The sequence below is a fragment of the Photinus pyralis genome, unplaced genomic scaffold (genome assembly GCF_008802855.1).
Source record: "Photinus pyralis isolate 1611_PpyrPB1 unplaced genomic scaffold, Ppyr1.3 Ppyr1.4_LG7, whole genome shotgun sequence".
NCBI lineage: Eukaryota > Metazoa > Arthropoda > Insecta > Coleoptera > Lampyridae > Photinus > Photinus pyralis.
In genome coordinates, this window is record NW_022170738.1 from 43,354,459 (window position 1) to 43,370,675 (window position 16,217).

Below are 16,217 nucleotides of genomic sequence, written 5' to 3' on the forward strand. Positions count from 1 at the left end.
ACTACCTCCAGCACTTGAGACGGTCTTAACGAGCGTAGCGACTTGTGTGCCGGATGTGCCCGCCTGCTGAATTGTTTGCGCGTAGACTTGAGGCGCTAAGTTTTGGACGGTGGTGGGTTGCGCCCCACCGGCCGCAGCCGCCGCTAGCACTTTCTGTTGTTGAATCTGTTGCTGCCTTTTAATTATTTGAGCCATCTCCGCCTCGGTAACGGTGCGTGTTAAGCCCTGCTTGTTCGCAAGTGAAACCGTTCCGTGCTTCAAAAACTAAAAGTAAATTCCAGAACACTTTTGATGTAAGATAGACTTTTTATGTTCAACATTTACCGCCATATAAATGGTGGACAAGTGATAATTTAAAATATTGATTTGACGTCATAGATTAAAGTCACTAGATATAGAAAGTACCGCAATCATCCGCCATTTTTGGGCAAATTTGCTGGCAACTTAAAAAAATTGACAAATAAAATCTGAATAGCTGTAATTTTTTATAACCTAACTTCATAGTACTGTCATGTTTTATAAAAATATATACAGATATCTCCAAACAAGTGGAACACTCCCTAACATTAAAGTTACTAGAATCTGGTAACTTCCGCCGTTTTTGGGCAAAAATTATGCGTTCTCTCTCTAACATACGAGCCCAATGGATTGCGGTACTTTCTATATTTAGTGACTTTACTCATAGATCTAATAGCACCCCCATCTACAATTTAAAAATTAACAAACGCCCATTTTTAGAGGTAAATGCATGTCTCATTTTGGCACAAACTCTTTTATCTTCTACAAATAGTGCTCTAGTTACAATTTGTATATGGAGCTCAAAAAGCAAATAAAGTTCCTTTTTGGTAAGCTTAGTAACCAAAAAATTAAGGATGCTACCAGTCTCAGGAAATCGAATCAAAATCCTAAATTGCAATTTGTTCAATCCTGGCATGGCAAACATAAAAAGCCCATCTTAAATACACGAAATCAAACCTGCGCCCGTGGTTGTGCCTGGGTAAATTGCACTTGCACAGTTGTTTGTCCGCCTATAGCGACACTAGAGGTTTTTACAGCTTGCGCCGTCAAACTACCAGGTTGCAAACGTAATTGTTGTTGCTTCAAATTGCTTTGTCGTATAAGCTGCAACTGGGCCGGAGTGATCGGTTTACCGGTAACCGCGGCGGTCGCTCCGACAACAGCCTTGGCCTGGGCCGGAGTACCGGATACGATTAGCCGTTGTGTGGCTGCTTGCAGTTGAGCTGGGCTCAATCCAGACACTGAGACGACCGTTGGCGTTTGAATAGGTGCGGCGATAATACGCTGAGTTCGTAATTGTCCTAAAAACAATTCCCTCACGTTATGCAACATGACTGAGGCCTGCTGGCACACCCACGAAGTCCATGTGCTCTTATGACAAATAATAACATCCTATATTTTATTTATTTCACGTATATGCCAATGAAATTTCAGTAGACACTATACTGCATTCATTATAAGAAGGCGCTGTGTTTGAAGATAAACACACACAGGAAAAATATAAAACGGCACCAAATTATTGTAAAGTAGAAATATTCAGCACTGCGAACAGAAATAAACCTTTGACAATAACAGCTAATGACACTTCGGCAGTTTAGTTGGCAACATAAACTACCACCTTACAAAATTCACCAGTCATTTGATGTTTCATTGTAATACTGGCTCATGTTTTAACCAATCACAGTGAAGATTAAAGCTTCCTTATGCTTTCTACCGGTACCTTCTTAAAATGAATACAGTATACATTGTCGAATCATAAGCTTAGTTATTGTTTTGTCACCAATGAAAATAGGCATTTTGTGATCATACATGCGTGTTAGGAAATAAATAAAACGCAGAGCGTCCTCATTTTCCCATAAGAGCCGCGTGTAAATTTCGCGCATTTTGACACACAACATACCTGGCGGTGTAGAGGGCGTTGACATCGCCGTTGACATTACAGTTGCTGTAACAGTGGAAACAATGGAACTCGTCTGCGTCTGCGAAACCGCAGATACGACAGTTTGCGCCGCCGTAGTCACCGCCGCAATTTGCGGTATCGAGGTCTGTATGGTGGTGACCTGGCCACCTGACATTTGACCCGCCTTTATCAACTGTATCCGCTGCGCCATTGCCAGCTGCTCGGGCGTCATCGATTTTTTCTCTCTCGCCAGCCTTTCGGCTCGTCGTGCCGCCACCTCGACCGGAAGCACAGGATGATCTATGTCAATTCCACACTCGTTGAGCACCGCCGTGTGTTTAGGGTTTTTGAGCGCCGGACTGTTTAATACCGTTTTGGTTGTTGTTGTACGTTTCGTCGACATTGATTTTAGCGCCTCGTATCTTTGAATCATCAATTGTGAGAAAGTGCAGTTGTTGTCTTGAGTGTATAGCTGCGAGGTTCGCATGGGTCGATTTGTCTTGGTTTGCACGGTTAGTTTGTATAGAAGTTTGTTCTTTTTCTTCCGAGGAGTGGTGTCAAAGATTTGTTTGCCTTCTTCTCGAGGAATGATTACGGTTTCATATCGGTTTCGGCATTGTTTAGGTGACCGGTACGTTATTGAGACCGTGTTAACATAATCGGCGACAAAATCCCAGTTAGGAGTGTGTCCGGGAGATAGAATCATCAAATTCAGCGGCAATCCTTGTAGGGATTGGATCACTTTGAGTAGCGCCATGTCTTCGTGGACGGTCCAATTGTGCCAGCATGGTTGATCAGTCGCCGGTTTTGATGTGGACAGTTTCACGCCAGGCATCGGAACCGGAGGTCGCACAATGCCCCGGTACTTTTGCAGTTTTAAATCGCGGCGCATTTTAACCAAAGCAGGCGATGGTCTTTCGAATAATGATTTTGGGGCATAAACAGAGTCATCCTTACGTTGAATTTTCATCGCCCTTCGCGAATCTATTAAACCGGCATCAAGTCGTGATCGTTTTGTGTCTTTTTTTATATACACGGGCGGCAATTGCGATTCCGACATTACGTTTATATCATACAAAAATGATAACGTATGATCGATGTAAACATCTGTGTCTTGCTGAGGAGGCGTTGGAGGGCACCACATCTAAATAAGACACAATAAAAAATGTAAAAAAATAATAAATCAACTATGAAGCTAGTAGAGACCGCACAACATAGTGAAATGAATGTACAACGTGTATGCCATAGCAAAATTTCTGTTTACGGTCACATTAGAAGTTATTGCTTTCAACAGTCAAAATGTTTTCTCTGTACCAAGTTCTTAGGGAAAACGATCAAATCTATTGGATGACTGTAAGACTTATTACCATGCTGTAAAGAAAAGCAGAAAATTCCGATTACTTCCGAAGATATGCCAAAAAAACCAATTTTGTTTTTATTTTTTCTGGTGTTTGACCAGATTCAAAAAATAAAAAAACACTTTCCCATTGCTATAATTACTCTTTCATTGACCAACGTTTCCTTGATTTAACCATCTTCGTACCTTCTATGGTTTCAGAGATCTCGATGATACATATACTTATCTTGGACACAGTGTATATAGGGAGTAAAAAAATTGATAGGATCTATGGTTTATTTTGGTTAGAATTCTAGTTCTGTTGAGATTTTGAAGTTGGCAAGGGAGTTACGACTGAGAAATGGTGTCAGGTGATCATGCTCGAATTGATTCTGAATTTTTAATCAAAGAATTATTAAATAACCGGATTTGTGGCTAATTCCCGATTCTCTAGTTTCTCGAAAGAGGAGCTAACAAAATAATTATAGCAAATGCATCTCCTTACAACTTATAGCCTTTATGTATTTTCAATTTCCCGATATGTGACGCAGTTCTGTTAAAGCTGGACTGTGGTGCTAAGGATCCCTGGTTCGAATCCGGTGGGTTGGGTTGCCTTGGCTGAAACCCCGCCCACTCAAAAATAAAATTTAAAAAAACTCCCCTCACTATGTCAAGAGAATAAGGGGCTACACACAAAAATTTCAAAGAACATTGGCTTACAAATTCACCGAATCCTGCTCCAAATGATTTCTTTTATTGCGACCATTTAAAATTACTACTTTACAATATTTGTCCAGAAACCAAGCAAGAATTAAACGATATCACTGAAACTTTTACCGAGTTCCTCTGAGTAACTGAACAGAGCTGAGTTTAAAACAGACATTTTTCTGATACAGACTCGTTTCTGCTCAACCAACCTGTTTCCATCGACCAATAGAATGATGTTGAACTTGGCACATGCGCAGACAGCAAAAGCGTGCGCTAAAACCTCCGTCTGGCGCGTCATGTAACTGGCATAGGTGTCCCCCTATGTCTACTGAAGACGTACCCTGAAATATAACTTGACCCACTGTGCCATTTGCATTTTGGAAATTGACCTCTACTTCCGGTATAGCTCCTGATGTTCGTGTATTTATCATTACGTCCAAGTTCTTACGGTAATGAAATGTTTTCCTTGATAGCAGAGTAAAAAAAAGTAATAAAAACACATAAGAGGTCCATACATGCATTCTAAAACTTGCCTGTGCAAATGTGAATGTCAGTGGGCAACAGTCACAAAACTGACGGTGGGTTCAGTTTCAGGCGTTGTTTGAAGAGGTGGTGGATTTGTAGGGCATATGCGAAGCTAAACCTTAGTGTATGACATGAAGATTATATGCACCAATTTATGGAATTGTACAAGAAAAACCCGCGCTTATTGAAGTCCAAAGACTAATCAAACAAGACGTTAAAAGATGAAGCAAACACAATTTTAATAGCACAATTAAAGGAGATTAACGAGGATGTTGAGAAGCAGGAAGAAAATGTAAGAACATGGCGGATTCCATCAAGTCAGGCACTCAGCACTGATATTGAAGACATATACACACTTTGACATTAACCGCTAATGACACTTCGACAGTTTAATTCGCAACAGCTTATAAAATTCGTCGCCGTTTTATTTTTCAGCGTAATACTTACTCGTGTTTTGACCAATCACAGTGAAGGTCAAAACTTCAACTTTGTCGTAAAGTTACACTGTTTGCAATTGAATTTCTTCAAAGTGTGACCTTTTACAACCCAAATTAAATAAGAATTCCCATCTCGTCGCAAAATTGCACATGTGAGATCTAAATTCCTTTGAACCATCAAGATCTCTGTAACAGTGAGGGGTAGTGTAGATTAAATGGGGAAAGTTGCCTCTTTTTGTGAGTAAAAAGACTCATTTTAATTTTTTGAAAACAATCGAGATATCAACGGAAAACTGAAAATGTCAACTTCTATTTTCATTTTCCCTAGGTTAAACGGTCCGAAATGGACGGTTCCCATCTCTCAGAATTACTGTAAGATCTTAGATGTGGAAGCTACATTGGATTTTTACAGAACGAGACAGATTAAAAAAAGAAAAATAATGACGTGTCACACTTTACACTTTTACACACATAATTTACAAGAAAAATTTCAAACATTCATTTCTCGTCAAAATATCCACGGGTAACTAGATTTTGCTGAATCAATATGGTTATGACTTAAATTTAAGTAAAAGTACCGTCACACACACTGAACTATACTTAACTGGCGGTATCTGCCATAGAAACGTAGCGCCCCAGGAGATAGTGCAAGGGGGATTTCTGTCACTGTCACTCATTGGGCAACAGATCATTAATATAAATTCAAATCATCAAATAGGCTGCTCTATGTATGCGCGATAGTAGGACAGAAATCCCCCTTGTCGCCCTCTCTCACGGATCGCGCGTTTCAGAATGATTATAGTTCAGTGGTCACATATCATTTCTCTTTTACTGTCCTCGTATTTCACTCCAGAAAAATCCAATATGGCGTCCATAAGCGTGTAGTTTTTACATCTAGCGTGTTATGTAAATTGTAATAACAGATTCTCCGAAAAAAAAGTACTAAAAGGAACCGTCCATTTCCGACCGTTTAAGCCAGGGAAAATGAATGCAAAAGGTGAACTTTTCACTTTTTCGGTAATATCTGTTATTTTCAAAAATTTCAAATTCGATTTTTTAGTCACAAAAAGGGACAACTTTGCCCCTATTAACCTTCACTGTATCTCTCACCAGTGCTGAGATCCCAAATGGTGAACCACTGTGCAGGTTAACCTAAGATTCAAGGATGACCATTGTGATCTCTGAAACCGAGCGATATGAAATCAATTCAATAGAAGCGGAGTGATCCCAAATACAATTGAAAAAAAAACAACGAAATTTGCTGCTTTTTAAAGCAAATGACCATCAACTTTATTTTTAAGAATCCTTTTCTATTTTGAAAGAGCTCACCATTCTAAAAAAAATACATGTATCACACCTGCTTGGTTTCTAAACGCCTCCACCCTAAAGTCATCAATACAGTAAAATCAAACTGGCTTTAAATATTTGTGAAACATTCTTATGTTTCAGAGATCCCAGTAGCCACCCTGTACATTGAACGATTGTCTGCACAGCCACTTTGTATAGTTTGAATCCTCTTTCCTTCCTTTGGTAGATACTGTAATGGAACCGAATTTGCCCACTAAAATTCGATTTAAATATTCCCAAACCCGCCCCTGGCGCGACGAAAGAAGTTAAGATTGCGCTTTGTTTCGTTTCCGTGGAACACGTGTTTTCTTCTTCTCTGTTCTACATTGAAAGGGGTCATAATTTACAATAAAAGTGTCAAATGTGACGCTATACGAGGGAACTTAATGATCCCTAAATTAACAATTTTCGTCTAGGATTTGCTTAAAAAGAAGAGATTTAGGCAGATATTTGTGCTTTTGTTGAGGGCAAAAGTAATGTTTACATTTTGAATTGTGAGTGCAGCTTCGACAATTACAAAAGTGGCGTACTCTTTTTTTATCTCTACGTCTATTGCAGATACAGTATGTTCCCTTAGGACTGATATTCAATACAAATATGCAGAATGACATTTTAATTTATAATTGAATTTATTGCAGCACATTTCCCTTTTTTACCTGAATATGTTACTGTTTATTTACAGGGTGCGAGTGACGTACGTTAGGTGCTTGATTGTTACATATTGCACTTGGCATTGAGCATTAATTACTTTATACTGTTTTGTCACATGTTCCTTTGTTTTGTTGTAATGTGATACTTAACATAATGCTCCTATTTATTTGAACCAGGTGATATATGATTATTAATATTTGGCAGGGCGACTTATTTCGAATATATACCTACTGTGCTATATTTGATACTGATATAAAATCTCGATTTGACGTAGCAAAGGCTGCCTAAAGTTCAGAACTGATATACACAGAGATATAAATGTTTTATGTACTGTTTTTTTTGTGAGCCATCTTGTCGATATTACCATTGACTTTATTACACACTATAGACAAACGGTGTAGGCTTAAAAAATGGCAACACAAATGGAGCTGGAAATGTGTTAGTATGGAGCTGGGCCACCAAATCGTCGCAGCGCCAATCTCGTTGTTATTACGTCATTAATAATTATTGTACCTACAAGTGCATGCACAGTGACAGTGACAGGTAATGACATTGACAAGCGCGGATTAGTAAGAACGCAAATTTTGCATAAAGCTAAACCTCCATGGCATCAAGACGAAAAGGAGATTGTCATAAAGTTATACTACAAGTCTCCGGCAACTCACAAATTTCTGGAGGCAAAATATCGTGTTGCCCGCAATATCTACCTTAAAAGAATGGATTTCGGCATCTAAATCTACTACAGGATATAATTCAGCATAGTTCGAACAAATTAAACTAAAAAGGTAGTATATACTATCGTCAAGAAAGAGTGGGTGTTATTTGCTTCGACGAAATGTTCAGAATCGCCATCATGTTCATCTTCTGCATTTCTTCAGTCGTCATTAGAAAACTCCATCTTGGACATTGAAATTGACAATACTAGGTTACATTACTGGAAGAGTGAGTTGAACTATTTTGCGATCGATAAGTTTAATTATTGCACACGATGTGAACAGCTTTTCAGAAAACCACATCAAACCTTAATGACGCCAACGAACTATTCATTTTACAGAAATTCTTTGAAATTAAAAAAAAACGCTGTGCATCGGCCATATCTGTTAAATTGTTGCCAAGAACTTTAATTTTGTAAATGGTCTTTGTAATACTATTAAAGTAGTTAGAGCGCGTTCGGCTGAAGTCAAGTGATGTACTCGGCCTACCTATTACTTACGGTAAACGTCCCCAAAAAAATGTTGTTATGAAGGAAACATAATTAGAAATACGGTATGAGTGGTATTTTGTACCTCAGCACAATGCAAACGTCTTACATGATTTTTAAAAAGGTATATACAGTGTAGTCAACTTGACTAGTCTCCCTACTTTTCGACCCTGTTTCAAACCTTTGCACACTAAATGTTGACGACACACCGCGACTAAATTCACAGTGTAAGCGGTAAATCCTAAACGAATATATTTATTTTTAATCAAAACGTATGCGAGACGTATGTAAAAGCCGGGAAACTAAATAATTTGGCGTTTTACGTGAAGTCGGTGTAGTGGATTTGGTTTTTCGATGTTGGCGCCATAGATCCCCAGCCGCTCTTGATCTCGATCCGATCAGTGTGTCAACAAGACGTGTGCAGGCCTTTATAAATATCGCTGGTTTTGGTGTTTTTTCTGAAAGACACCATGCCTTTTGTGAAGAAAAGTGCTCAGCAGAAGAAGGAAAAGATTGTCCTAGCTCAGTTATATACTAGACCTAGTGGAAAAGTCATCAGATTTAAACGCGTGCTGCATAGCGTGCCGCCGCGTCAGATCAGACGCCGCTCCGGCGGTAAATATCTTCCTTATTTCATCATGAACATGTACTTTTCCGTGCATATTTAGATTCGTCACAAAATTTCGCTTCTAATGAGACCCATCTCATTTAAGTCTTGATACAAAAACCTTCGCTAGCTCAGAAAAACTGAGTCTGTCCATAAGAGCCCATGTTAAAATACCCTGTTTTTACTGTCAAATATCTCAGAAACGGCACATAGGAACACTTTTTTCTTTTGACCATTAGAAAGTGCGTCTCTCAGAGAATAAGTGACCAAATTTTCACCAACTTCTTGTTACTTTTACCTAGGCGCTCTTAACTACTTTAAGAGTAGTTCAAACAAAAATGTACAGAATCAAAAATTAAACGAATGAAACGTCATAAATTTGCTTGCGTTCATATGTCGTCCCATTCGACGTCATTATTAGTACGTGCATTGCAAATGTGTTTAATAAGTTGCCTATTTAACGCAAATATTCGCTACAGTAAGCGGCTGCCATTTTTCCCCATTTCTCCGTTTGTCTATAGTGTATAAAGTCAATGGTATTACTAATCAATTCGTTTAGTCGATCCCTGGCATGTAGTGACTGAATATTGGTTATATGTCAGACTTTATACCAGTGCAAATAGGATTTGTACTGACCATCCAATATCCAAACCTATTATGTGAATTTATTGTAATGTTTTAATAATTGTTTTTGTTATGTGTATGAAATATTGATTCTTTAGAATTTCCAGTGGAGCCTGTGATTCGACATTATATTAATTTACTTGACAACGAATACGCATTCATGCCATTACAGACAACTAATTTTGCTATTCAATATTAATTTGTTGGCTGGTTTTTTTCTTGGTCAGCTCTTTTTTGCCCAGTTATATTTGTACTCTGTGAACTACCATTTTCTAAATTTAATCTTGCAACACAAAGTATCCGAGTATACGGGTTGTATCAAATTTTGTACAGAGATCTCGCTTATTAGCATGGATAGCTTGTTAAATGGACAAAAATGATCCTCGAGTTATGCCTAAATAAAATCAAAAACCATAATTTGACGTTTTTGATTTTTGGGTTTAAAATCATTTTTTGGGGAAGTGTTTAAAAACTAGAAAGACTTTCTTTAGGGAACTTTTTCTGTTCTTTTAAATGATAGAAATGAATTTTCGTTATCATTTGTACTTGATTTAATATTGATACCACGTTTTGTTTTTCATATGGGTGCCATTTTAAAGATTTAGGTCATCTACTAGAGAAAACATCCTGATTTCAAAAAAGACCAATACTGAACTCGTTATCGCACTATACGCATAGATTTTGAACCAATATAGATGACACACTTTGAGCATGATTCTAGCTGTTTATCACTTTTGGGTTTAATTAAGCAATGATATGAACTGTCAACGGGCAAGAAAATAAATAATGCTACTTACCGGCATGTATTCTTCGGTGTTATCCGATACCCAAATCTGTAAATTATCGAATTACTTACGTCAAAAACAAATAAGCACCTCCCAGTTTTAGACTTCGTAAAGTTTCTCCGTACTGGAAACTTTACAAAACAGAAACTACGGGGGTGGTGGCGTAGGTTATAAAGAAGGCCTCCTGCTCGTGTCAGCGGGGCAGTGTTTTGGTGCCCGCTGTGACGTCCGAGCCGGAAGGCACCAAAACCTACGCCCACCCCGCAATAAAACACGGTCTATAGCAAGAGAACTTCTTTATTAACTTAACACTATATTTACACTGTTACATTCATTATAGGCAAACGTTTCGTTTATGTACACTGAATACATAAACACTGTACAAAATCGATGACCATGCAAAAACCTAAAATTACTGTAAGAAATCGATACAAAAAAAATATATTTCGTAGAGCAGCACGTCACCGTAACTGCCTTCCCTTAGGAGTGCAGTTCGGGTGGCGCCTTGCACTTAATCACAATTACTCGTAAATGATGTGGTTCAATAGTAAATAAATATACGACAAGTGAGAAATGTAAATGCGATAATAAAATAGAACTAGTTATTATGTATTAAATAAATAATTATCTAACAAACTGAGAATTGATTTACAAATTCCAATAACACACTCTGTTGGCTTTCCAGTAGAAAAAAAACTTACATATATACATCAGGGAGGAGAGGAATCGTCCAATTAAAAAAGAAATCACAATCGGTAATAATTAGTCAAGTTTACAAAACCTAACCACCGAACTTTCGTTACGCGCTTTTAATAATTTTATTACTTTTTACACCGTCTAAGGGTTCAGTATCGTTAACAGTTCGCTTTAAATTATTATCGCCCTTTACGGGATTGTCATTAGTTTCACCAGGATCCGTTCGGATGTCCCCGTCGGGCTTAGGATTCGAGCTATTCGACCTCACAATCCAATCGTCCAAAGTAGAATTTTTACTAGGCCTCACTTTACCCTTAAAAAGTTTAGATTTAGATACGGATGAAATTTTATTTCTAAATTTAAGGGCTCTTCCTTTCCTTATTTTAATCACTCCATCGGGTCGCCTAATTTTAATCGTATTATCCGGACGAATTTTGTACCGCCTCGGCGGTTTATGGCAATTCGAGGGCTTCGAGAGTATCTTACATTTCGGGGCCATTTTCTTCTTGGCGGATTCGGTATCAGACTTTTCTTTGGCACTTGAGTTTTCACTTAAATTTGGTACAGTATCGGTTGATTCGGTTTCATTTTGTATCTCACCATCCAACATGTTTGCTACAGTGCGATATTTTATGGACGTTAAAATATCTGTAACGATAACCTGACACGACTTTAAGTTTTTCTCAATATCCTTGTCTACTCTTAACTCGGTTGGTTTAACCTCAGACTCAGTAGGCGACGTTTCACTATCGGAAGCAACCGTATCGCTATCGTCGGATTCACTTTCATCAATTTTAGACCTTGTCGATTTCATTTTTGATGGAGATTTTTTGTGACCAAATTTTGATAGGGCTTTACTATTTCCTCGCCTTCTTTCTCTGTCACTATCGTCATCCGCATTACTATCGTTTGTCTTTCGATCTCTCCTATTGTTTATGGAAGCATTTTTTACGGGTCTGACGCCTGGCAAAATGGGACTAACATCGAGCGTCCACAAATTTATAGCGACAGTACCTCGTGATCTTGTCCGAGGCGAATTGTGATCTACATGATTCTCAAAAATAGGCGAAGCGGAATTGCTCGAGTCGGAATTTTCCAATTCTTCTTCCACTTCGCTCTTGAAGTCCGAATCGACGCCGCCGTTCACTTTTGGGTTATACGTACTATCTGAATTCTCGGTGGGCGTCCGAGATGTGTCGTCAAAGTCGCTGGCGTCAGTTTTGCTAAACGTTTTTAAGTCACTGTCGGAATCGGAAAGAACTTCTGGTTTATAGTTACGAACTAGTTTACGTCTTAACGATTGGGACGATTTTAAACCTCTTTTAATTTTTTTAAAGGACTTTTGATTACCTAATCGTTTATTTTTAATGCTGACCTGATTGGTTGCGTCCTCTCTGCTGTAAGTGAGCATGTCGTTTTCTTCCTCCAACTCGCGAGCTCGCCTTTCTTCCTCTTCCTTCAAAGCTGCCAGTCTGTTTTGTTCCCATTCCCGCTTCTGCTCATCGATCTCTCGTTCGGCAGCCGCCAGTTGCTCTGCGGACCATGCTGCTTCTGTTTCTTCAATGAACCGCATTGCGTATCTTTCCACTGGAGTCAACTGCAAAAATAAAAGAAATTGGAATAAAAATATGCCAAAACTATGAAAAGATGTTGTAATCGCTTACATTGCACCGTACATGAAGTACGAGCAAGCTCGAGCATTACACTACTATAGCACTGCTGCAAAGGTTTCTTAGATTTAACACTAAGAAGCTGATTTGACAGTGCAAATGAAAAACAGAAACCAACCTGCTTCACCAAGTTCTCCATCTCTTGCTCGGCTTTACTCAGCTCGGGCTCTTTCTCCTTGTCTTTCTCTTGATCTTCCAAAGGAATATTTTCGTCAAACTCCGCCAAGTCGGCAACAGCCTCAGCTTTAGCAGTTCGCGCGGCGATAACATCCTGGTCGTCTTCGCAAGTGGCTAGCGCATTTTCGAGGGCGCCCATCGCACCTTTCTCTTCGTTTTGTATAGGTTGCTCTCCGGCGGTCTGCTTTTCGCGTTCCCTACTCATTTGCAACATCTCCGACATTCTGCTTGTTGCGCTTTCGTCATTCGAATCAATGTTAAATAGATCTTGAATTGTAGTCTGAATAGAAATAAATTAGAACTCGTCGCGGAGTTATAATAGACCAAGGGCTTACGCTTTTGAAGTACGCGGTTGTGAAGTTTCCGCCTTCAATCGCCAAATCGCCTAGGAGACGCTTTTGATTGGCTTTCTTCAATATATTTTCTTCAATGGTTCTTTCACTAACTAACCTGAAACAAAGTAAACCAATTACTCCTTGTCTACCATGCTCATTTCAATTTATTAAGTAAACCTGGGCAATTAATTACGAAATAACCGCAGCGTTAGTTCGTTCCATTTGAATTTGTATTGCAGTGAATCTTTTCCTTTTAGAAATGCGTATTCTCGTTTTAATTTTATCGTTTTGTAATTTATTCATATTAAGACACATCTGGTCAAATTTGCGTGTTTATAAAAGGTTACATCTGGTCTTTGCGGTAAGGAGTGTTCATCAGGCGAAATTTAATTAACGCACTTGTTTCGGTGCTGATAACGAAGACGCGCGTGTTTCGAAAAATTGCGCGGTTCATATTAAACAAGTGGGGACGTTTGGGACCTTCCTGGCGTTTCCCTAAATCCGGGAGACAACGAAAAAACGAGGCTGCTGCTGCTGTTGTTAGAAAGTAGAGATGAATAACACACAAAAATCTATGTTGACTAAAATATTTTATGAAATAGATAATATTTGCACTTTAAAATTATGCAATTGTAAAGTGAAAAGTTGCACAGTTTCTTTATGAAATAGGCCCCAGGTCTCTCAAATTGAGAAATTTTAAGTCAATATTAGGATTTTATCTCCTAGCAGATGCTGGATGTGTGTAAGAGATTATAAAATTTCAATGATTTGATTTGGCCAAACTTCCGAGATCGTTTTGAAACAGCAGACCTTGACCAGATGCAAGGCTTTAATTCTTCTGGTGGCGGTCGAGTCCGTTCGTACCGCCGACAAAACGTCAAGGTTGCACCAGACTGTCGCCTGCTGGTGTGACAATTCCAATCATATGTAAATTTATTTATTTTTCTTTTAATTAAAGGGTTTCCATCATGAAAGAGCCAATTTTCAATCAGTAATTACAACGACCCCAGTGTTATCTAAATCGACATTCAAGTGCTATAATTAAAGTAAAGAAGTGAAGTTTCAAAGCAACATCATCGTTTGGTGTTGCGCATTTAACCGTACATTGTGGATTATAAGCACGTTGAGGTAATAAAGATTTCTTAATTAATTGTTTCAATCGATCGCTTGTTGCGTGGTATGTGTTATTTGGCCCTGCGTGCCTATTTTTATTTCAGTCTTATTTAATAAATTTTGCCGAATAAATTTCCTTCATCTGTAAATAATCTATTGTGTGTTTAATCGAACCCAAATTACGACCTAGAAAAGAGTTCCCACGATGTCAAGTGTTTGTTTATTAATTCTTTGGAATAGGGGTTTACAGTATAGTTGAATTCTGTAGTTCTAACTTAATAAGCGTATACCTGAAACCATTAAACAATTTTTTGGACAGTAAAAGTTTACTTAAAAATAGTGGCCGATTAGAAAAAAAAATAATGAAAATGTGCTTTATCATTTCTTCAAAACGAGATGATTGTGGCGGACTCTGTGACGAAATAAGCCTGACCAGTCAGATGCTAGAACCATTCAGTTGACATCACGACTTCGCAATATTGCAGGAGAATGTCATTCACTTTCGCGTAGGAGTTTGGGTTTCGCAAAAGGTTGCCGGCTCGCTTCTACGTGATTGGTTGTAGATTTATGACGTATTTAAACTGAAGCGTTTCAAATTCGGACTAAAAACACAGCTTTTCAATAATTTATTTTGGGTTTATTTTAATGGCAAATAAAAATTGAAGATACATGGGTCTTTTTATTTTTAACGTATTTTTCAGATCAGAAATGAAAAATGAAGCGGCTACCGAGTTTTCTCAAATTAATAATAAAATTAACAGTGATCTAGATTTGTAATTGTGGCTGATCATGGAACGCCCAGGAAAAATTATAATTACTTTGTATAAAAGATTTCCTACTTATGTTTTGTTGAGCTAGCTGGATAGGTTGCCCCCCATATTGTATATTCCCCCCCCCCCCAATCATTCAGTTATCTTTTTAAATTTAAATGTAAAATTAATATTCATCTAACTAATTTTTTAATTATTTTCTTAATTCTCGAACCCAGAGTAAATGTGAATCTGGCGGTTCACGCCAAAAGTAATATTTTACAAATGCGAAATTTGTAGGTACTGTTCAGAAGGCTATTTACTGACAGTACTGAGGATATGCGAAAAAGTAAATTATTTTGAATTAACTGTGGAAAATTATTGGTAGTGCTGCTTGAAATTGAATTGAATGGAATTTCTTGTGAATGTGTATTATTACTCTTTACCTAAAGACGGTAAATCATTATTTTAAAACTTCTCTATCAAAAAATATTGACATTATTTTGTGCTAATTTTCACTGTAAATAGTATGCATTTCAATTTGTTTATTTGCTAATCAATTCGAATTATCCAATATTGTTGTTTTATGTTGTTATTTCAAATTTGCCCCCCCCCCCCCCAATTTCGCTCCTGCGCCTCTGGGATCGCTGATGTCATCGTGCGTATGTGTAGTTATATTGGACCAATGTCGCGATTTGCACAAAATTATTATAAACACCTTTTGAGATAGTATATGTTTGGTATATATTTTTGAATTACCATGTATATAAAAATTTGCAATATCGAACTTAATTGCATTTGCGTTTCTCAGAACAATCGTTTATATGCTTGCGCCATAAGACTAAGATAAAAGACTATAGTTCAATTTACCATTAAAAATATTCGTTCAAATTATTTATGTATTAAATTTAAGATAGATTTTTCAGATAGGATTCAACCTCGCATTCAAATTGCTTATCTTATTGAAATTGTAACCTATAACGTTTGCATCATAAATAAAACAGACGATGTATTCCCTGCATTTGTCAGTATCTATTGATCTCAAGGTATAATTCAAGTAACGTATCAATTTTGATGATATTCTGAGAACGTTCCTAAATTTTCTTGTTATAAATTTACCCAAATTAAGATTTTTACCACATAATAGATGAAAGATATTTCAAATAAGTTTCCTTATATTTTATGTTATAAATAGCCAGTAAGTTTTTTCGTGTGTTCAATATATGCCAAGACTTGTTCTTTTTTGTTTGTTTGCTGACCGTTAAGATTGCAGGTCAGCATTAAGACATTCCCAAACCGCATAACGTGAGTTCCTTAATCCGAAAGAATACGGTGGAC

The 16,217-nt window shown here is 37.8% G+C and overlaps 1 protein-coding gene across 5 annotated transcripts in view; it reads right to left on the reverse strand.

Annotated features, from left to right (window-relative positions):
- Positions 1 to 16,217, reverse strand: part of LOC116175876 (helicase domino) — a 50,346-nt gene that overhangs the window by 1,171 nt on the left and 32,958 nt on the right. For 3 of the 5 annotated variants that reach the window (XM_031494228.1, XM_031494224.1, XM_031494229.1), the window contains 7 exons: positions 13,018 to 13,132; positions 12,624 to 12,962; positions 12,211 to 12,432; positions 10,152 to 10,187; positions 1,919 to 3,062; positions 976 to 1,319; positions 3 to 264 (listed from right to left, as the gene is read on the reverse strand). In XM_031494228.1, coding sequence (XP_031350088.1) covers positions 3 to 264; positions 976 to 1,319; positions 1,919 to 3,062; positions 10,152 to 10,187; positions 12,211 to 12,432; positions 12,624 to 12,962; positions 13,018 to 13,132 — 2,462 coding nt within the window. The remainder of the gene's footprint in view (positions 1 to 2; positions 265 to 975; positions 1,320 to 1,918; positions 3,063 to 10,151; positions 10,188 to 12,210; positions 12,433 to 12,623; positions 12,963 to 13,017; positions 13,133 to 16,217) is intronic. The other 2 variants (XM_031494227.1, XM_031494226.1) reach the window with 2 other exon arrangements.